General features: G+C 35.5%; 2 protein-coding genes and 1 long non-coding RNA gene across 3 annotated transcripts; all 3 read left to right on the top strand.

The window, feature by feature from the left end:
- Window positions 1–556: 556 nt before the first annotated feature.
- On the top strand, window positions 557–13,659 carry LOC121747444 (D-lactate dehydrogenase [cytochrome], mitochondrial-like). Its single transcript, XM_042141484.1, has 18 exons — window positions 557–852; window positions 1,119–1,221; window positions 1,331–1,431; window positions 2,015–2,063; window positions 2,160–2,252; window positions 2,616–2,730; window positions 3,188–3,248; window positions 3,594–3,630; window positions 3,707–3,768; window positions 4,110–4,206; window positions 10,936–11,010; window positions 11,276–11,384; window positions 11,615–11,724; window positions 11,908–11,970; window positions 12,760–12,839; window positions 12,917–13,047; window positions 13,149–13,192; window positions 13,285–13,659. The coding sequence occupies exons 1-18, from the start codon at window positions 566–568 to the stop codon at window positions 13,402–13,404; spliced, it is 1,737 nt and encodes a 578-aa protein (XP_041997418.1). The 5' UTR covers window positions 557–565; the 3' UTR covers window positions 13,405–13,659.
- Window positions 13,660–16,574: 2,915 nt separating this feature from the next.
- On the top strand, window positions 16,575–20,353 carry LOC121747454 (probable carboxylesterase 15). The gene is made up of 2 exons (XM_042141493.1): window positions 16,575–17,352; window positions 19,829–20,353. Exons 1-2 carry the CDS (start codon window positions 16,679–16,681, stop codon window positions 20,133–20,135), a joined length of 981 nt encoding a protein of 326 aa, XP_041997427.1. The 5' UTR covers window positions 16,575–16,678; the 3' UTR covers window positions 20,136–20,353.
- A 909-nt stretch (window positions 20,354–21,262) lies between these two features.
- Window positions 21,263–22,158, top strand: LOC121800579. Its single transcript, XR_006050541.1, has 2 exons — window positions 21,263–21,479; window positions 21,624–22,158. It is a non-coding gene; the product is annotated as an uncharacterized LOC121800579 (long non-coding RNA).
- Window positions 22,159–23,857: the final 1,699 nt, after the last annotated feature.

The following is a 23,857-nucleotide window of genomic DNA, read 5'->3' on the forward strand; positions in this document are numbered from 1 at the left end:
TTATGTCTATCCATTAATGGGTAGTGGATATTGATTATATTTGTTTCGATTAGTAAATAAGAAAACTACGAGGATCGTCTGCTACATCTCTTACTACATACACAAACATAGCAAATAGCGTATGTATTAGATAGTTGTCTATAAGTTATCTCTCTTGATTGATAATCAATTATGAGATACTTGTCTATATGATAATGCTACTAGTGTAGTATAGTATATTAGTTGTAGTTAGAATAATTCATTTAGTTTTCGATAGAATTAGTATTTTGTTCTCAAATAATGTTTTGCTTGTGCATTCATTTAGAAACAATTAACTTTTATTTCTAAACTACTTAATAATGATTATTTAATTTTGTTTTGGAATGAAAACCTTTATACTACTATTTCTATGTTTTTTTGTCTTGAGATTTGGCGATTTCTATTAAACTAGTTTTGTTGGCATGTTGGTGAGCTTATTTAATAAAGTATAAATATAAATTACAGATTAAATAAAATATTACTCCACTTAAAATCCTAGATGTTAAAAAATTATTTTCTATAATCAATTTATATGCTTCATAATAGGATGTGTCATAGTGCAATCCGGCGCCGCACAAACCTCCAAACAATGACGCTATCCTCCTGGATTTCTCGATTGCGTTCTTCTTCAAGGCCGTTTTACACCAAATTCCGGAACTATCGTTCTCACGAGCACGATGCCGCTGTACCAAGGAGTCCTGCTGCGGCGGAACGCTTCCGGGGACCGTCCTTTTCGCATTGGGAAAGCTCTTTGCTTCCGCTTGCTTTCACTGTCTCCGCCGCCTCTCTTGCTTTGCACTCTTACTTCAATAACGCTCCTTCATGCTGTGAAGCGTAAGGCTTCTATTCGAAGCTAGTTTCTCTTTAGTGATTAGTTGATTGCTTGAATAAACGCGCGGATTTTTTAGTTTTTCGGTTTGTTATTCTCGTGGTATTGGTGATACTAGTTTGTGCGTTGATTGATTAATGTTCTGAAGTGGATGCATATTTAATGAATTCTATCCGAGAGATGTGTTTCCTGATGTTTTGTTTCGTCTTACTGGAAGCTAAACGGAATTATGGAGTTAATGGTGTCTTTTTGTGAATTACTTCTCTTTTAGTGATAAGAGGATTGGGGGCACAGACAGCACGAATTACGTGGTGAAAGGATCACACCGAGAAGTTCCGCAAGAGCTTATTGAAGAACTCAGTATCATCTGCAAGGTGTGAACCGATAGTGTCCTGCAATGACTTGACTACGAATAAGCTTTGCCCCAATCTAAAATGCAGCTTTTAGTTTATCTAATGGGATATTAATGAATATCTGGTGCAGGAGAATATGACAATGGACTACGATGAAAGATACTATCATGGGAAGCCACAGAACAGCTTTCACAAGGCTCAGAACATCCCTGATGTGATTGTTTTCCCAAGGTGAGGACTGTGGAGTTGATTTTGACTATGTGAAACTTGTATATTGACTTGAGGAATACTTGAGAAGGTATTTAGTGCATGAATTTCTAATACTAAAATCTATATTTAAACCATCCTTGTGGTGGTTTATTACTTTAGATTCTTCTGTCCTCTGAATCAACAGATATGTAACAGCTGGTCTGGAAAATGGGGATTGCTAAAACTACAATTGTTGTTAGGTCAGAGTTCGGCACTAGTGGATGGATGCCAATCATCATTGGCATGATTAGTAACTTTCACATCTAGGCTTGTTATATGATGTTAATCATATAGTAAATTTATTCATAATAGCATGCATAGTATTGAGGATTCATTGAAGGCATTCATACACTTGCATACCTGACTGCCCGACTTCCCATTGTTGTAAGATTTGCACCCCTGTTCCGTGATTCTAGTGTGTTTTATGGTTTATTCTTCACTACTCTTTGTTTGATTGCTGGGCTAGAGGAAACTGTTTGTACATGGTCTGATTCTAGCTCTTAGTGGCAGTGTGGCACCCTTGTCTTAAGATACATCATGTTCATATTTTATATATTTTCTGTAGGACTGAGGAGGAGGTGTCTAAGATAGTAGTATCCTGCAACAAACATAAGGTTAGAGCTGCGCTTCACACCATCATGTGCTTTGTAGTCTCAGGGAATATAATGGTATTGGGTTTTTGACCCACTCTCTTACTCTGCTGATGGCAGGTTCCTATTGTGCCATATGGTGGAGCTACCTCTATTGAAGGCCATACCTTGTCTCCTAGTGGTGGAGTTTGCATTGACATGACACAAATGAAAGTATGAAAGCTCCCATCTGTATATGTTGCCACTAAATTCTTATTGTGATTAATTAATCTCTATAACAGTGAAATATTTTTCATTCTAGTTTGTAGTATATGTTTTGGCCTAGGGACTCTTCCACATATGATGTAGGCTGGTTTCTTTCTGAGGTTATCTGTTTGTTGTTTAAATTTAATTTGCTATCACCAAATATAATCAACTTTGTTAATTGTTATCACAATTCTCAAAATTTCTCCCCTCTGCATGTACTTATTTCCCAATATTGGAAATTCTGAGTGAGGATTTCTCATCCATCATGTAATATTTTGACTTAGTCGGAAAGCATCATGTTACTTACTCTGCTAACTATTCAAATTGTAGCGTATCAAATCATTAAATGTAAAGGACATGGATGTGGTTGTTGAGCCTGGAATTGGGTGGATGGATCTTAATGAATACCTCGAACCATATGGTTTATTCTTTCCTCTAGATCCTGGTAATCTTCACACATTTCTTCTTATTTGGTGCTTTTGCTTTTTAGTTTTTACCTTTTTTTTTCTAAATTTTTTTGGATGGGTGTATGATTGCATTGTAACTTATAAGAATATGCAATATTAGAACATGTTAATCTAAGAAATTGACCCTATATGATATGCAAAAAGGCCGTTGAACTCTTTAAGTTGTTATTGCCTTTACTATGAAGATGACTGCTTAATTAAGCTCTTGATACCGAATCTGAATGGGGCCTCTAGTATCAAGAATTAAAGCTTACATTTCAGTTAGGAATAGGTTTTTTTGGTGTTATGTATCCTGATTCCTTAGAACTTTACTGTGTAGCTGCTCTTCAAATTAGACTATTACGTTTTCTTCCTAGTTTCCTTGTTCCTATGAATTTATTGGATACTTGTAATTTTCACATCAATATAATATTTTGTAACTAAGCTGGTCCTCAGGTCCTGGAGCAACCATTGGTGGGATGTGTGCCACACGCTGCTCCGGCTCATTGGCTGTAAGGTAGTTGTTTTGTTTCAGCTTTAGAAGCATAAACATCATTTTCCATATATGTTGAGACTTGATCCTTATCTGCTTCTGCATGATCATAAATTTTGTGGTAATACTAGGTAGCTGATGATATATACACGAAAATAAACTTTTACAGTAAACTAACAGCATTGCGCATGATTTGTCACATTGTGTGTAAACCTAGCTTTATATGCCTAGGCAAGTTGTTTAGTAGCTGGTTAGCTCATGCCATTGCATAAAATGATTATTGAGAAGCTGTATAAGTTAGGTTCTAAACCTAAGAACTATTTTGTTGCCTTCTTAATTCAGTTTAATTATTTCATTTCTAGTTTGTAGGTATGGAACTATGCGCGAAAATGTCATTAACCTTAAGGTATGTATATTTCATGTTATGTTCCTTATGCTCACTGAGATCACACTCATGATGCATTGATGCTTATTCCTTTCAGGCGGTTCTAGCCAATGGAGACATTGTGAAGACTGGATCTCGTGCCAGGAAAAGTGCTGCTGGGTATGTTCTCTATTTTAACTTTCTGCCATATAAGTTTGTTCCATAGCTTGATCAGAATTGGTTTGCAACAAGTCTTTATATGGTGCTTGAAGCTCAATAAGAGCAAGAAAAAACACAGTAATGTCTAGACCAATGGCATCATGCATATTTCCACATAGGACAACTCTGTAATTTGTAACTGAGATTAGTGAATTTTGTTTCTTTACAACTTTGCTTCTTTATCCATTTATATATTTTCTGACCGTCGCTCACCGTTTCTGCTTTTCAAGCTCAATTTCATCTTTCTCCCTGACCTTACTTTGCAATTAAAAGCCAAATGTTTTTTGTTTAATCTTTCTCAGGTATGATCTGACACGTCTCATGATTGGAAGTGAAGGAACATTGGGTGTGATAACAGAAGTCACATTACGTCTCCAAAAAATCCCTCAGTTCTCAGTGGTATTTTCTTAGTACTTTCTCATACTCTCTCTCTCTCTTCATCCTCACCTGCTATTCTTAATTTGAAGCTGAATATCTTATACACCCTCCATCCCTTAAAAATAAGAACTTTTGAAGAGGCATGGATTTTAATGCACAATTGGTAAAGGAAGAGAGACATGAAGAAAAAATGCTTGAAATATTGTTAGTGGAGAATGAGTCTTATCTCATTAGAGGGAATTTTTTTCCCTAAAATAGGAAGTGCATAATTTTAAAGGACAGAGGGAGTACTCTATAATGAGCTCAAGTGTAAATGCTGAATAGTGAGGTTATTGTGGTGTTAAGATCTAAATACGTATTTATTGTATCATGTAATCCATGATATCCATCACAACAATTGAAGAATGAAGGCTGTTGAAATTGAAATGAATGGATAATACTATTAAATAATGCAATTTATCTATGAATTTCTCACAAATTGAAAATGCTATAGCTAGGCATCATTCCCTGAACGAATTGCGTGATGTCAAACACTTGCTGGGAGATTAGTGCTTCCAGATTACTAAATAATGATTGTGCGTAGCATGATCAGGTTTGAGTTTCATCTATATAAACAAAAAAATTCTGCAGACCAAGCTTCTTTTATGAGGAAAACACATATATGAAACCTCTCTCTCTCTCTATATATATATTTATGTGTGTCTTTGTGGGAAAATCTCTGTAAATATGTTTCCCCCTTACCCCAACCCAAACAACATGCTCCGGAAAAATGATTTGTACCTAACGATGCTTTTTGTCCTTGTCTTCTTGTACCAAACCTTTGTTTCATATATAATTTTTATAGCTGCGAATAGTGATAGAGCCACTTTGGGGCCTGGTGACCCCATGGTCCCCTAACAATTTAACTGTTTAAAGTATATTTATACTCAATGTTGTTAAATATCGGGTATGACAGTGATATGGCGCTATAGTCGTACAGTGTGGCGGTTCGTGATGAAAACACCATCGCCACACCGATTTTTGGCATTTTTCTGTGTCGGCCACCGCAGTCTCTGCCATGGCAGTCATTTTTTTTAATCCAATTTTTGACTTTTTAGTTGAATTTTGGCTATAAACGCAATAATTGAACCGGCCCAAATAACCCCCAGTCCGTCCCCCACCCATTCTGACCCATTTTACAATTAAAATGAAAATTAGATTAAAATTAAAATAAGAAATTGAAACCCTAATTGAACCAATGCAAATAACCTCCTCTCTCACACGATTCACAATCTAAATCTGTAAATCTGTCCGCCGTCGCCGCCCAGCCCCTCTCCTCCTTTGGCTTCTCTAAGTTTTAGGTGCAACATAACTCCATGCTCCAGCAGTCTAGCTCCCGCCGGCACCCTCTTGCCCCCGCCAGCACCCTCTAGCAAATCAGTGACAATGTAATAAGTTATTTACTGATTAATGATTATATATTTATACAAATTGTTAACTGTCATTTACACATAAACATAAGTTATTACTCCCTCTGTCCAACTCTAAGTGACATATTTTCTTTTTTGGATTCCCACTCTAAATGACACAATTCTAAATATAGCAACATCATTCTCTCTATTTTTCCCTCTTTTACTTTACTCTCTACTTTATTCGCAAAACAACACTACATAAAATCTCGTGCCGAATTAGAAATGCTCCACTTAGAGTGGGACAGTGAGACCGAGGGTGTACAATTTAGTAATTACAAACCGATTAGTGATTGATTATATAAGTTATACACACTGATCACATATGAAGTAGTTTTATACTACCTCCGTCCCACAATAAGTGTCACATTTTGCCATTTCGGTTCGTCCCACATAAGAGTCACATTTCACTTTTACCATAAATAGTAAGTAGACCCCACATTCCACCAACCAATTCTACTCCCATCTTATTATAAAACTAATATATATAAAAGTGAGACTCATAATTCATTAACTTATTCAACCCACTTTTCTTTACATTTCTTAAAATCCGTGCCCACACTAAATGTGATACTTAATGTGGGACGGAGGTAGTATTTTTGAAAATTATGATATTTGTGAATTAGGATATATACATAGGCGTGTGTTAACGTCAAAACCAATCTTAGATGTAAAACGTCATTAAGGTACATTATACACACCAGAAATATGTATATTTTATGTATAAATAATGTACTGTCTTTCAATGTTATCAAATAGCGGATATGACGCTATGTCATGGTGTTCGGTGGTGGAAACGCCATAGCACCGCCATTTGACAACATTGCGTGTGTACTGCATTTAAGAATAAGGCAGTAGCAAGAAACATAGAGGTTAGAGATGTATTTTATGGTTTATTAATTGTTTTATGAGTTTTAGATGATATATTTTTATTATTTCTAATTTTTGAATTATATATAAATATATAAGTATTATTTTATATATTTAATTATTAACCGCCATATCCGCCATACTTATACGCGAGGTGGTTTTTAGCCATAAGCCGCCATACGAGATTGATAACATTTGCTATCTTTAATAAGTACACAATTCATATATTTTACATCATATGTGAGTACATTATAGTACATAAAATGTACATTAAGAAGCATAAAATGTACATGGTTTGACATTTTGGCAAAAGATAAGGTCTTGATATGAATACATCCCTACATATATATATACTCCATATTTATATATTGTCCTGATTGGATATACAATAGATTATAAAAAAAATTTATTGTGTTTTTTGTTACACATATAGCATTTGCAAGAATGTCTACTAGAGAATAAGCTTCTTGAACCGCCCTAGTGGAAAAGGTTCGACTAGAACTGATCCGGGTTGGAAATATTGCTCTCTGATGGAGAAAAATTGACCAATAAAGTACTCCATCCGTCCCACAATAAAGGTCCCATTTTGCCATTCGATCCGTCCCACAATAAGAGTCACATTTCACTTTTATCATAAATGATAAGTAGGTCCCACATTCTACTAACCGTCTTCACTCATATTCCACTAATTTTGCTAACCCACTATTCTTTACATTTCTTAAAACTTGTATCCACACCAAATGTGACTCTTATTGTGGGACGGAGGGAGTATTATGCAACTATTGCAACAAAGAGATAAACGACGACATTACAAGAGCCAAAGAGCACTTGATGGGAAAGAAATTAAAGGTTTCCGCATGTCCCAAGTTCCGAAACAAGTGCGAGGGGAACTTTGGAACACTTTCTAGCAAAAAAAGGCTTTTGGAAGCTTTGATTTTTCAAAACATACAAATATTATTGATCTAGGAGGTATGATATTCAATAATGAAGATACGATTGATGCTACATTAGTTCAAGAAATATATAATGTTGATCGTCGAAAGAACGGGCTGATCGACACCATTTTTCAAAAGGTGTGAAACTGCAGAAAAACGAAGCACGGGGAAGATGAGACAACTAAACATGAAAGAAGCTTTCGGCAAATAAGCTGAAGACAGAGTCCATTAGGATATTGCTCGGTTTTGGCACCAAGCAGGCTTGTCGTTCAACTCGATTCGATTGGAGAGCTTTGAACGTATGGTTCAATCAATTGAAAAATATGACAAACATTTTCCATTTCCGAGCAGTGTTGTCAAAATGTCGTTCGGGTCGCTCGGGTAGCCCGGGTCGCCTGGGTCGAGACCATCACCGCCCCAACATGGGTGGGTCGATCGAGATACAGGGTCGCCGCTGGGTCGCCTAGGTCGAGTGGGTCGAGTGAGTCGCCTGGGTCGCCCTAAACAAATGCTATCTCTGATTTTCTCAAATCTCTCACATGTTTTCTGACTCTCTCAATCACAATTCTCTATATATATGCATGCACCACATCAAACTTTTCAAACCTACTTTCTACACTTTAGAATTCGGCCTCTTCACTCCTAAACAAATAAACAATTCAAAGATCTGTTGCCGCCACCCTTCATATATTCCTTTGTTTTGATATTTTCAGACAATGGTTTCAATTATTTATTGTGTTACGACTTATGAATTGTTTTGATATTTTGATCATTTCTATTTTCCATTTTATCTCTATTCACATGAATTGCGTCTACATTTATATTATTTGATATATTATAAACATTAGAGCAATATATTTATTTTATTTAAGATTAAAAGGAAAAAAAATTAACCTAGCTTTGTGGGTCTCTCGACCCCGTCGACTCGTCGACCCGCGACCCGAATTTTCACCCCATCGACCCGGTGCGCCCCGCGACCCTAACAACACTGTTTCCGAGCTATCACGATCAGAGGCCCTCTTTTGAGCAAAGAGTTGGAATATGTATTGAAACATTGTTGAAGTGTAAGGTGGAAGAGTAGAGCGATGTTGGTGGCACGATTATATTGGACAGATGTAGCTCATTGTTGCTTTTTTCTCACCACAACAATTCTAAGAACTCATACAAGAGGACCCATGATTTTGAGAATGTATACAACATTAGTCAAGAAGGAATCATAACAATTTTGTTGCTTCAATTCCCTTAGTCTCCTGTGATAACTTGTTTTGCATCCACTATTTCTCCTAAGGTTGTCTCTTCCCAGTTGAATCCTTTATAATGATCGATAGGATGTAGCAAATCGAGGGTGGTCGGCCCCACTAACTCCTTGTTTGAGGTTTAGGACTACCTTAGGAGAATGTTTACATGTGAAGAGTATATACAAAACAAGTTATCAAAGGAGATAAGGGGATTGAAGATGATGACTTCCTTGTTAGACTAATGTTGTATACGTTCTCAAAACTATGGGTCCCCTTGTACGAGTTCTTAGAATGGTTGACGGCGAGAAGAAAGCAGCAATGGGCTACAACTATCCGACATAATCATGCAACCAACATTGCTCCATTCTTCCACCGTATGCAATGTTTTAAGTATATATTTCAACTCTTTGTTCAAAAGGGGACTCTGATAGCTTGAAACTGGAAAATACTTGCCATATTCTCCAATTGATTGAACCATACGTTCAAAGCTCTCCAATCGAATCGAGTTGATTGACAAGCCTGCTTGGTACCAACCGAGCAATATCTTGATGGACTCGGTCTACAGCTTCTTTGTCGAAAGCTTCTTTCACGTTCAGCTGTCCCATTTTTTCTTTGCTTCGTTTGACTGCAGTTCATACAATTTGAAAAATGCATCCATTGGCCCTTTCTTTCGACTATCAACATTATGTATATCTTGAACTAATGTAGCATAAATTGCATGTTTCTAATTGAATCTCATACCTCCTAGATCAACAATATCTGTATGTTTCGAAAAATCAGAGTTTTCAAAAGTTTTTTTTGGGTAGAAAGTGTTCCTAAAGTTCCCCTCGCACTTGTTTCGAACACTTTGCAGAAAACGTTCCTTTATTTCCCAATAAGTGCTCTTTGGCTCTTGTAATGTTGTCGTTCATCGCTTTGTTGCAATAGTTGCGTAATACTTTATTGGTCGATTTTTCTTCAATCGGAGAGCAATATTTTCAATCTGGATCAGTTCTAGTTGAACCTTTTCCACTAGGGGCGGTTGCAGAAACTTGTTCTCTAGTAGACATTCTTGCAAATCATATATGTAACAAAGAAAACATAATTTTTTTTATAAACTACTTATTAGTTGTATATGTAATCAGGACATCATGTATAAATATTTGTGTATATATCATAATTCATAATTTTCAAAACTATAAACTACTTGATCTTGATCGGTTTGTATAACTTATGTGATCAACAACTAATTAGATTACAATTACTTGCAATAACTTATGTTTATGTAAATAATAGTTAACCGTTTGTATAAATATGTAATCACTAATCAGTAAATAACTTATACTCCTTTTGTCCCAAGTTACTTGTCGTATTCCATTTTGGGTTGTCCCAAGTTACCTGAGTAATTTCTCTTTTTGACTAAAAACTAAACATCTCATCACACATACTTTATTCTTTCTTTTACTCTACTCTCTCATCTCTCACTTATTTTATTCTCTCATCTACTTTATTTAACTCATTAAACACAACTATCTTTAATCCCGTGCCGAAAAAAAACGGCTCAAGTAACGTGGGACGGAGGGAGCATTACCTTGTTGCTGGAGGGCGCCAGCGGGGACATGACAATGCTGGCGGGACTAGAGGAAGGCCGGATGGGAGCTGGTCTGCTATGTTGCGCCTGAAGCCGGAGAAGCCAAAGGAGGAGAGGGGCTGGGCGGTGACGGCGTGGGGTAGGAGGCGGACAGATTGTGAATCGCGTGAGAGAGGTGTTCAATTAGGGTTTCAATTTTTTATTTTAATCTAATTTTCATTTTAATTGTAAAATGGGTGGTGGGTGGGTTATTTTGGTCGGTTCACTTATTGGGCTTATAGTCAAAATTTAACTTAAAAGTCAAAATTGGATTAAATAAAACAAAAAAGTCAAAATTACATGCAAATGACCGCCATGGTGGCCGACACAAAAAAAATGCCAAAAATCGGTGTGGCGATGGCGTTTTCATAACGAACCGCCACGCTATAGCGATGTTTATAATGACAACCGACAATGAACGGGTGATGCCGACAATGAAAAATACCCCACAACTATTACCCATGGATTGGGGCAATTATTGTTTGTATGATATTTGAGTTGGATTTCTATTGGCTCCCACACACCAACAGTTGAGGCTTTCAAAATTTTAACAAGTTTCACTTGAAATAGAACAATCCATGCATGACATGTGATATTTTTGGGAAGATGTTTGAAAGCTGCATATGGGCTTACCTTCAATTGTTTTATAGGTAGCAATGTGCAACTTTCCTACAATTAAAGATGCCGCAGATGTTGCTATTGCCACTATGATGTCTGGCATACAGGTCAGTTGGCTTCTCTGGATTGTAGAATTGGTCCAATATGTTGCATATTTGTTGTGGTTCCTAGTTTTTCTGATAGTACTTATACTCAGTTATACATAACTGAAAGCGTGGAAAGTAAAGGTCTTGAAGGAGCGGGTAGTATATGTTGCATGTTTATATTATCTTTGAATTATTGCTGCATAATCTTCCATTCTCATAACGACTTTTTGAAGATGCAATTTCTTGTTCATTTCATCCTTTTATCTTGTTCTATATTGTGTAATAGGTATCAAGGGTAGAGCTTCTTGATGAGGTTCAAGTCAGGGCAATCAACCTTGCTAATGGGAAAAGCCTACCTGAAGCCCCAACTTTGATGTTCGAGTTTATTGGCACAGGTGAGCAGTGGTATATGTTTGGATAAAATAATTGAATGCATTTCAAACAGATTTTTTGTGTTTCTTTAGCTATGATTCTTGGTGGGTGAAGTGAGGTTAAGAAAGTTCTCCACTTCTATTGGCAAATATAAAATATTGCTTCAATAGTTTCCATTGTTTTCAATTTCTGATTTTATTATTTATAGTACATCTTCGTTTCTCATGTTCTCTTTTGGTTTCAATAATGGCAGAAGCATATTCTCGTGAACAAACACTTATGGTTCAGAAGATTGCTTCTGAGCACCATGGCTCAGATTTTGTGTTTGCAGAGGAACCTGAAGCAAAAAAGGAACTTTGGAAGGTACAGCAGATTTAACTTGCTTACATTTCTGGGTAAATAAGTTATGGAAAATTTTATCTGCACTTCCAGAAAAAAGAACTAACGAGAAGTACATCTTCTTTGATGCTTCAGCGAGAAGACAATGGAAGAAAAAACTTGTCTGCTCTGCATCTAATTTTTTTTCTATGGTCTGTTTCTTATTAGATACGGAAGGAGGCACTCTGGGCATGCTTTGCCATGGAACCTAATTCCGAAGCATTAATCACGGTCAGTTTTATATTCTTCTTTTCTGAACAATATTTTCCATCAAGTTTAGCTCATTCAATTAATTTACGGAAGTTTCAGTACATATTGTAGAATACCTCTAAGTAGTGATTTTCTCTACCTTATATTCTTCTGTTTAGAACAATAATTTCCATCAAGTTTAGCTCATTCAGTTAATTTACGGAAGTTTCACATATTCTAGAATACACCTTAATAGTGATTTTTTCTACCTTCATATTCTTATAATGTTATACTCCCTTTTCCCTCTATAGTAGAGGTATTTCTTTTGGGCACATGATTTAAGAAAATTGTGTTAAGTGGGTTAAGGGAAGTGAGAAAAGAGTAGAGAAATAAAGAGAAAATAAAGTAAGAGAGGGGAGATGTGTTACTTTTTGCCAAAAATAAAAAGAAATGACTCATGGGACATCCCAAAAAGGAATGCTAGTTTTGAAATTTATACATCTACATAGATATGCACTCAACGTGAAGGGGCACACAGTGATTCTTGCATATCTCTACTATAATAGAATAAAAATCTTTGGACAAGCAAATTCAGATTTTATGCATGATTCAAACTATACTCGATTTTGTAAGGTGCAATTGAATCTTTAATATGCTACCAGCTCCAAGGCCAGTGTTATGCAGGATAAATCAGTAAATCAAACCTGTTTTTTCCTTAGTCCTCAAAATGTTCTGTCCCTCAACTTCAGCTTTTTTTTTGGCTAGCACATCATGTCTTACATTTTTACTTGATATGTGGGTTATTTCATAAAATTTATACTAATAATGTAGGATGTATGCGTCCCACTATCTCGCCTTGCTGAAATAATATCAACATCCAAGAAGCAGCTAGATGCTTCACCTTTAGTCTGGTATTGTACTTCCCAAACTCTGTTAAAGCTTTTGGCAATGCTTTCACTTTCACTGATACACATGGATGCTAGAACAGCACCGTTCTTGCTCATGCTGGTGATGGCAACTTCCATTGCGTGATTTTGTTTGATCCGAACAAAGAGGAGCAACGAAAGGAAGCTGAGAGATTAAACCGTTTCATGGTGCATGCTGCTCTGGATATGGACGGTATATAATCAGTTCCCAACCATTTGTTGGCATATCAGAATCTCATTCAATAATCAACATCTTTCTATATTCAAAGTTAATCCAATGTTTATCGTGATCAGGAACTTGCACCGGGGAACATGGTGTGGGCACGGGAAAAATGAAGGTATTGTTGAATGCACTAAAAATTTGAATTGTAGTATTTATTGTAGAATCACAGGTAATGAGATATAACTAAAATGGTATTGAACATTTCAGTATTTGGAGAAAGAACTGGGGATGGAGGCTCTCCAGACGATGAAAAGGATTAAGGCTGCTTTAGATCCCAACAACATCATGAATCCGGGAAAGCTTATCCCTCCCCATGTATGCATGTAATTTTCTGCCGACGCTGAGTGAAAAGCATTATGACGGGGAGGGATTCGGATCCCTAATACTGAGGTTCGTAGCCTGGTTCTCTAATTCCTGAATCTGCAGGTGAGGACTTTATATGAGACATCGTTGCATGTGATTCAGTATTCGTGATCGAGACAGTTGTATTATTAATCCTGCGTTTGTACCATTGTAAAAGAATGATGCAATTTTTGTAGTTTTCACTTGTCACCATCTTCAAATAAATAAACCTTTTACTCATGTTATCACAGTCCACTTTACTCATTATTAATTATACGTTTATTAAGGCTTAAGAGTCCCTTAAACATACTCCCTTCGTTTTAAGATAATATGGATGCCGGATGTGTCATTCCGGCCCACACGTGAGGGGGCGTATTAGAACCCTTAAATCTTGTCCTACATTGACTTGCTGATAATCCTAGCTCATCTATATAAATATGAATAACATTTTCCCTTATAAGACCTTTTAAGGGGTGAGTGACATATTTCTATACTTGATTGACCCATTTTTCATATAGTATCAAAGCTGGCCCACGTCCAATGTTAATTCCGGCCTACGTCGATGATGATTCTCTTATCTCTTGTCTTGCCTACCCACGTGTTGGAAGTCCGATGTGTCATTCCGGCCCACATATGCGGGGCGTGTTAAAACTATAAATATTGTCTTACATCGATTTGATGATGATCATATCTCATCTATATAATCTAAGGGGCCGTTTGGTAGCTATGTTACGGCTAGATAAGGGGATTAATCCGGGTTTATTTGTGCATTTGGTAGCTATGTTAGTAAACTTAATAGCCCGTGTTTTGTATCCGGCCCGCACAAAGCCCATTGAAAAATCTATGTTTCAATGATATATGTAACCACTCATTTTGCCATGTTACATATAAAGAATACCTAGTTAATTTTACAAAATACATTTTTACCCATAATTTAAAATTTTCTAAACCTGATCCAAAATAAACGCCTCACTACACAAAAATAATCCTCGCTTCAAAAAAATTGGGACAAGAAGTTCTTCCACAATACTCTCATTCTGCCTCCCTCCATTTCTTCCGGCAACTCAAACATCCGGTGAATCCATTTCTTCCGGCGACTCTATTTCTGAATCAAGGTTAGGACTTTTGCAAGTATTCTTCAAGATTTACCTGAAATACCTAGAAAAAACCCTCAAATCTCTTGGCCTATTTCAATGCTAATTTGTTGGACTATTTCTCCAATCTCTAATTGTGTGACTATATCATCTCCGGACACATTGCAGCTACTGACATGGTGATTTGCTCATTTGCAGATTTTTGTTAAACTTGGCCTCTTGAGCTTGTTCAAATTTGATACAGATCTTGACATTACGTTGCAAAGGATTGGGTTTGTCCAGCTCAGAGAGTGGACAGAGAGAGAGAGGGAAGGCGGTGACGGTGGTGGCGCCATGGAGAATCGCCAGTGCGTGGAGAACAGATTGAGGAAGACGGTGGTTTTGGGAATTTGGAAAAGTATAGTAGAGAGAAAATGAGAAAGATGGTGATTTTGGGATATTGGAAATTTGGAGAAGTGTAGTAGACAGAGAGCCGTAGAAGAGAGAGACAACAATTATTCTTTAAGGATAGTTTAGGGATTAATTTAAATTAATGAGGATACTTTTGACAATCATAATTTTATCCTTATTTGTATCTTGTTGTACCAAACACTTAAATATGATAACTCGTAATTATCTTAAGTTATCAAACACCCAATCAAGGTAAATAAACAAATTGAAACTATGATAACTATCACTAATTGTATCATGTCTAGTCGAAACATGACATGGCTACCAAACGAGGCCTAAGTATATAAGAGTGGATAATTCTCCCCCTTATAAGGTCTTTTAAGGGGTGAGTGACTCATTTCTAACAAGAGTCAGCACATATATTAAAAAAATGTCTAGTGTGTTGAGTAGGAAGATAATTAAGTAAATAATTGAAAGAATATATAAAGTAGGATAATGAAAATTGAAAAGTACATAAAATATGCTTCCTCTGTTCTCACTAATTGGACTAATTTTATCATATTAGATTGTCCCTCAAAATTAGATCAAGACTAGATATAGAATATTTTCGACAAATAATAATTCTACACATAATTTATAATGTGAATATCTACTAACACTCCTTCCAATATTTTTTCCCTCTCTCTTTTACTTTTTCTCGTCTCTCTCTTATCATACCAATTGTACATTAAAACTCGTATCACTTACTAATTTGTCTATTTTTTTAGGATGAAGGGAGTATATAACATAAAGACTAAAATATTTATTAAAACTAAAAAGGGTAAAAATGTCCGAAAATAGTGCAAAAGTACCTCAAATGAAATTAAGGAGTATTTGTCTAGAGGCATTTGGTGATATATTTTTTCAGATGCCGGAAATGTGCAAACCATGTTGTTCAGGGACCTAATTTTTTGTAGTTCACTGTTAAATATACTCTATTTGTCCATGATTTAAAGTCTGCAGATTTTGAGAAATGTGAAGGAAAGATAATAGAAAAAGTTAGTGGAATGCGTGTATCACTTTTACAGTATTTAGTTTTATACTCCTCCCATTCCATTTAAGATGTCTACGATCTTGAATGACACGAGATTTTAGGTGGAGTAATTGAGTATGATAAAATAGAGTAATAAAGGTGATTGAATATTTTATTTAGGAAAGAGGAGAGGTAGAATTTGTGAGCAGATATACTCGCAATGAGTATTGCTCACCAAACTGTGTGAACCCTCGTAATTCTTTTGCAACACGCATATCCACTAATTAAACCGATAACGACAGGGGTTTAGGCACTATATATATACTATGTGACTACTTACTTAAATGCCCAATTTGTGACTAATGCACAGTACACTGGTTTGCAAGTGCCGAACTCAAGTCGTGCTTGCAAATTATTGACCCGAATATATATAATTCATATGATAAAAATGAAATCCAACCAATCATAGTAATTATATTACTCCATAGATGGTTGCATTATTAGGCTTTTATTGTGGGTTGTCGACATAGCACTATCAAATCAGATACGAATTCCAATTTCTTATTCCATTCATATTTCAAAAATGTCCTTATTACTTGCTTTTTTCCTATTCAATATTGCGCGATTACGCCCTTGTCATTATCCGTTATATTGAATCCTTCAATTTGATCTTCTCTTCCCGCAATCAAGCCTATTTATACAACTATACTTATATTAATATATCCTCAGCATTCCACATAGAGAGAGAGAGAGAGAAAGAGAAATGGGATCCCTTCCACCTCATGTAGTTGAAGATTGCCTAGGAATTGTACAAGTGTTTAGCGACGGCTCCATTTCCCGTTCCGAATTCGTCAAATTCCCCATGGAAGTGGAGGACGACGGCACCGCCCTCTGGAAAGACTGCATATACGACAACCAAAACAACCTCCACCTCCGCCTCTACAAGCCCCGCTCCGCCACCTCCTCCTCCGCCCCCCTCCCCGTCCTCCACTTCCTCCACGGAGGCGGCTTCTGCGTCGGCTCCCGCACCTGGCCCAACTGCCACAGTTGCTGCCTCCGCCTCGCCTCCGCCCTGCACGCCCTCGTCGTCGCGCCGGACTACCGCCTCGCTCCGGAGCACAGGCTCCCCGCCGCCTCGGACGACGCGCGCGCCTCCCTCAAGTGGCTGCAGCACCAGGCTCTCATGCCGTCCGCCGCCGCCGATGAGTGGCTGCGGGAGGGAATTGATTTCGGGAGGGTTTTCGTGGTGGGCGATTCCTCCGGCGGGAACCTGGCGCACCATCTGGCGGTGGAGCTCCGCCCTGGATCGCCGGAGTTGGCCCCGGTTAGGGTGCGGGGATACGTGCTGATGGCGCCGTTCTTCGGCGGGGTTGTTAGGACTAAATCGGAAGCGGAAGGGCCGCCGGAAAAATACTTGAATTTGGAAATTCTCGACAGGTGACATCAATTTCTTTGTTACTTACGTGAAAGCATTTTGTTGCATGGGAATTAGGGCGGCTTAATTTAGAAATGATGATAAATATTAAAACAGTAAACTATTTGAATTTACAAATTTATAAAAGATTTTTTTATTTCTTAAAAAAGCAAGAATATTCTCTCTCTTTTTAGAGTAGAACAAGAATATACTTTTTGAGTATGATGAATCTTCTCATATTCAATAGTACTAATGTAATGCAAAGTACTTAAAATTTTATAATGAAACATTTATTGCATATATATATATATATATATATGCATGCCATAAAAGAAACTATAGTAGTATATCCAAAAGAACTCTTAATCTCGATATCTATAATAGTATCACTTCCTACATATTCTTCTTTATCTCTACACCAACTAACTTGATTCAACATACTGTATATATATAAATCTGTCACTTCCAAATAAAAAGCCGATATCAATTTCTAATTAGGGAGCACATCACATGTTTTGGTATAATTATTGACATGGTACACTCCTATTTATTCAGTATGAATTTTGTTGCTGGTATAATAATTGATCCGGAAAATGCTGAGTGCTCCAATATTCAACTTTACAATCGAGTATTACATATGGAAAGCGAAATGGAAATAATTTAGGCCACCACGTACTACATGTTTAGATCAAGTCAAACCTGTTAATTAATTAATTTAATTATGGTGAAATATATTGACAAATAGTGTCAAAAAGCTCTCCACTTAGATACTTATGAATATTGGAGCCCATTTGAAGCAGATATATCTGTACAAAATAAATCAAAATAGAATTCGGTCTTACTTGAAGCTAAAAATAAATCAACTACGAATAACCAAATGATTCTTCTTCATTAATAAAATTTGAAAACTCAAATACTCCTATTAATCAACGTAAAATAAAATTTGCAATAACTTTGTGGAGGGTGGGAAATGGTGGTTGGAAATTACTAAAACTTTATAACGATAGAGACCGGTTAAGAGGTAGTGGGATATGGAAAGGAGAAGATGAAGACAAACCTATCAGCGTCCAGAAAGGTGCAGCCATTTTATGTATATATATTGGAAATATTCAACATGAATTTAGTCGCATATATATATATATATTAAATTATATACTACTATAGGCATCCACTAACAACCACATTCCTAAGATTAGCTTTTTCAATCTTATCTCGCCCATCTTTTCATGATTGGACCAAAGATTTTATGGAATATTTATACACATAACCATCCATAGAAAGGGGAAAAAATCTTGTACATGATAATGCAAAGATGCCTTCAAAAGAAAAGAGGGAAATATAAAATAAATTGTGTATGCAATGCCACGAGGTAGAATTATGGCCATATCATTATCATATTACTATTATTATTGTTATCATTATCAGTTATTCTTATTAGTAGGGTTTAGGAGTTAGCACTAAATTTGTATTTGTCCATATGAATAAAAGTGGGGAAAATAATGTGGGGAGTATTTTAAGGGTTTAGTGAATTAATAAATTAGTGTTTTAAGGGAGTATTTTAAGGGTGTTTTATTACCTCAAATTAATAAATCGGTGTGTGTCAGTTTAGTGATAATATGGTAATGCCTGAAACAAAATATTTCGGATTCAAATCCATTAAATTTATAGTATTTATTTATCTATACAAAAATATAAATCATTATCCTTTTTCCCGGTATATGGTCAATATTCAATTAATACATGATAGGAAAGTGAAAGGTCCGTCACCAATAATGGGGAGAAAAATTGTGAATGACATGTCCAAATATCTTAATCACATCCTTTTGCATTATTGCATATTGTTGCGATTTGCGGTTCACACCACTCAATTTTTTAACGTCGGTAAAATGTCCAAAATCTTCAATTTCGAAAACGTGACCCTTGTATCTAAATCTAATTAAATATTTTATTTTCTTAAAATATTTGAAGCAGTCGAAACCATTTTCCTAATACAATTATGTATCGTTAGGACCTAAATCGTCTAGGTGAGCAAACTTATAACTAGTTAATACTTTAATGATATTACTATTATGTATTGCAACTGCAGCCTCTCGTATATGGAGTAATTAATCCTCGATCTACAATATTTATTTTACAGATAGTGGTTTACTATACTAAAAGATAAGCATGTCTTCATCCCAAAAACAAAAGGTGCTAATATTAGGTCACGTTTAAAAATGAAAAGATAGGTATTAGATAAAGATATCAGATTTGGATAAGTTCCATCCTAAAATCTTATACTACTACTATTATTTTAGTGTACAAGATTCATTGCCTTCTATTTTATATAGTACTCCATGTTAGCATGAAAATGACATCTCAGTACTTGTGTGCATGTTATTGTTAATCATAAACCTTAAACGACTTTTCTTTGGATTCTATAATTTGTGGGAGTCCATAAAGGCTAACTTGGATTGTAAACCTTATTATTTTTATGTTTAAAAATTGAAAATGAAATAGGTTCTGGAGGCTGTCAATTCCAAGTGGGGAAACATTAGACCACCCATTTGCAAACCCTTTTGGACCTTCAAGCCCAAGATTGGATTGCATTAAACTTGACCCAATGTTGGTGTTGGTTGGAGGGAGTGAAGTGATGAGGGACAGAATTGATGATTATTCCAAAAGGCTGAAAGAGATGGGAAAAGAAGTTGATTATGTTGAATTCAAAGGTGAACAACACGGTTTCTTTGTCAATCAACCTTTCTCACAAGTTGCTTACAAAGTTCTAGAAGAAATCAAGCGTTTTATGACCAAAAACTCCCTTTGAAAAGTATTTTGCTCTCATACTCCACCTAAAAAGATGAAGTCGATTGTGTATCCAGATTTTGTCACTAAAGTTTGTAATATAGCAACAAAAAGTTTGAATCTTGCATCTCTCGCATGTGTTCATAGTTCATGATCATGATATTACATAGCTATGTACTTATGTAATAAGATGCCGTGTGTTAGATGATTCAAATTGGAGGTGTAAAATTAGTTTCCTTACATTAGTGTATCATTGCTTAATTATGATAGAAATCATGGCTTTTATCCTAAAATCAATTGGTGATAGGAGAAAAGGTTTATTAGACTAATTCATTGATTTCAATTCTCTTTGTACATGTGAGATAGTTATATTGCATTTTTTTAATTTCAATTGCCAACAAATTCCCCTGTTAGCTAAACGTGTACTAAACTAAGCTTGAGCTTTACGAGACTCAATAGTCTACTAGAGCAAACTAGTTATTCTCAAAACTGAAAAAATAAAATGTAACAAAAGGATTGCAATATTAGTACTCCATATTACTCTATATATCAGTGGAAAATCTACGCAAAAATTTACTTTACCACGTTTTTAAAACCCTAAGTGGAGTATTCACTAAATTTATTCTCGATCAGAAACTAGTACTGGAAATTTCAAAAAGCAAATTTGAAAAAATCTCCATCCCAGAATTTAGTAAAAATTAGATAAATTATGGAGTAGTATATTATAAGTTGAGAATGAGCCAACTCCACTTTATTCGTTGAGTTTTTCTGTGTGTGGAAAATGATGAGTCATGTGTAATGAATTATATCATTATATGTAAGTGGATAAAGTACGAATAAAAAGAGAAGGAAAGTGTGTGAAAAGATGGGCAAAGAATATAAGTTTGTATATTGTGGAGTACTTAATTTGTGGACACCTAATTAAAATGACAAAGTAGAATATTTTGTGAGAGAAGGGAAGAAAAGTTTAGCCAATTTGTATATAACTCAAAGTTGGAGTACGTCGTAACTCAAGAAAGAAAATTTTGGAATACGTATTAACGAAGTCGTCGAATACCAGAATATCAAAGTCAATGTGATTTTAGTGGTAAAAATAATAGAGGAGCTGCAAGTTGTTAGGGCGTGTTAGGTGAAGCGAGTCTACTTGACATTGACCAAGACTCCTCGACCCTATATCTTGTGCAATTCACAACTCAAATTTGTCTCCAAAAAAAATGGTTAAATCTTCTATTTTGGGGTTGCTCGATTGGGATGGAGGACAAGTAGGAGGATCGATTCGTGCGTTTGGTATGGGCGGAATTGGAAAAAAACTTTGGCTATTGATAATATACGGTGTCAATTGCCAAGACCAATAATCTTCAAAATGGTATGCTCTTCCTTGTTATTATTACCAGATGGATTTTCATTCATATGCCTTTTTTTAGAAATTCAGCTGCAGACCACTTTGTTGGTTTTGATGTACTAAGACTAGTTGTCAAGCTAATGCTCCTTCTCTTCTATCATCTTGCAGATGAGAATGGTCTTCTAGAGTAATGATTAGGTTTTAATTTATATGATGTCGAGAGCTTGTGCGCGGAATCATTTTCTCTTCAATCATTTGAAGGAAACAAGCCGTGAACAACAACTTGAGAGATTTATTGGCCACCGGAGGTCATTATTTATCACTTCAAGTCATGCTTCCTCCATCATACCAGTCTCAAAGCAAGCAGTAAACTACCATTCAAACTCATGCTAGTTAATTTTACTAGTACATTTTATTTTCAATTATGAGTTTTGAGATTCGCTCAATTTTATTTATAAAGCACGTAGTTAAGAATTTCTATTGGTGTAGAAATTCGTGGTTGAAATAAATGTTGGTTGGTGCCTTAATTAGTGAAGAAAGTCTTGGATAATTAAAGGGTGTAATCTTGTCTTTGATTCTTTGTAAAATCCTACATATGGAGAAGGTGAAACTGTAATTCTGACAGCAAGTCGGCCTGTAAAGTCTGCTATTACATGAGATGATTTTTTTTTATGTCCATAAATTTCCAAGTGCTATCACTTCATTCAGTGCTTCTTTTCCATTTTACACTTAATTTTCTATCATTTTGTATTTCTATTTTTTGCTTTTGAGTTGAATGGAAATAACATACTTATGCAGACTTTGGAGCATAATCATTCTGTTAATAAGTGTCACAAATTAATATCTCTTCCATATATATATGACATTCAAATGGAGTAAAAATTCAATGGTCTAGACACCCGATTAATGTTGTTGTGACGCTAATAAATTAATAAACATCAAAATGACATGTGTTTCTACTATCTGAAAATGATAGGAGTCTTCTTGCCCCCTCCCTTCCCACCCAACAAATTGTAGTGAATCATCTATATAGGTTGGACATTATCAACAACAGGATGTACAAGAGTATCAACAGATGATGGAATCTGTGCTCTTGGTGTGCCAATAGCAGCCATTTCCAACTCCTCTTGAAGCATATTTACATCATTCCACTCCACGCCACCTGCAGTAGATACAAAAGAATTTTTGCTTCCGAGTAAGATTCATTTTAAAAGAAAATTAAAAGTATTAAGAGAATTGGCAGAAGGTTACTATCTGTCTTCCACAAGTCTGTCATCCTGATAAAAGCCAGTAGTCTGAATCGTTCCGTAACAGTAGAAAACACATTTAGAATGAACACAAATTCGATGAAACACAGTTTATAGATACATCCAAACCGCAAAACTAAAAATGCACGAAATTAATCAATAAATTCAAAAAGATGCATGCTTAGTTTGTTTTTTAGCCATGTACAATAGTACCATCATCCTGATCAATATAAAACATAACAAGGTAGACAACTAGGAATAGTATATGGAATTTTATGGATGACCATAAAAAACTTCAGAGTAACTTTGTTGCTGACTGCACACTAAGTCAAATAAAACTTCTAAGTGAAGTAGCTAGATAGTGTTGAAATATCAGAAACTATTTATTTCCAAAGGGTATCTACCAGATATAAAAATCGTAATGATAGTTTGTTTCGAAAGGCTATCTACTAGATAGTGGTTTTTTCAGGCTCATTAGGTTCTTGCCATTATCGTCATTCTCTGTATTCATAAGGATACCTATTATCTAATGATAGTTCTCAGATTCTAAACACACTTACTTCCAGTGTATTCCGTTTTTCAGCTTCTTTTCAATAAGACCAATATCCCTTCAAGGACAGTCTTTATGTCATATAGTATAATACATCGTTTCTGGACCTGCATAGTTGAAATTCAACTAAGTTTCTAGGACTTCACTAAAGGATGCTAGCTGAAGTTTAATCACCTGCAAAGTGTCAGCTGCCTGGTTTTTTTTTCGTCCGAACCGAAAACCGAAATTTTTGTATTTTCAAAACCGAATTATATTTTAAATATAATATTATATATATTCTATTAATTTAATATATTATATTATATAATATAGGAGTATTATATATATATTCTTTTAATATATTCTATATAATATGTATTATATATATTTTATTAATTTTATATTTTATATTTTATAGATATATATTCTACTATATAAAATAAAATATTTATATATATAAATATATATGTGTTTTTTTCGGTTTTTTGATTTTTTCATGTAATTTCAATTTTTTCGGTTTAGTTCGGTTTTTCAGTTTCAGTTCGGTTTGGGTTTTGAACTAAATTTGGTTTTTCAGTTTTGATTCGGTTTGGACAAAAAATCGAACCGAAACTCGAATGCTCACC

This window comes from Salvia splendens, chromosome 1, assembly GCF_004379255.2.
Source record: "Salvia splendens isolate huo1 chromosome 1, SspV2, whole genome shotgun sequence".
Taxonomy (NCBI): Eukaryota; Viridiplantae; Streptophyta; class Magnoliopsida; order Lamiales; family Lamiaceae; genus Salvia; species Salvia splendens.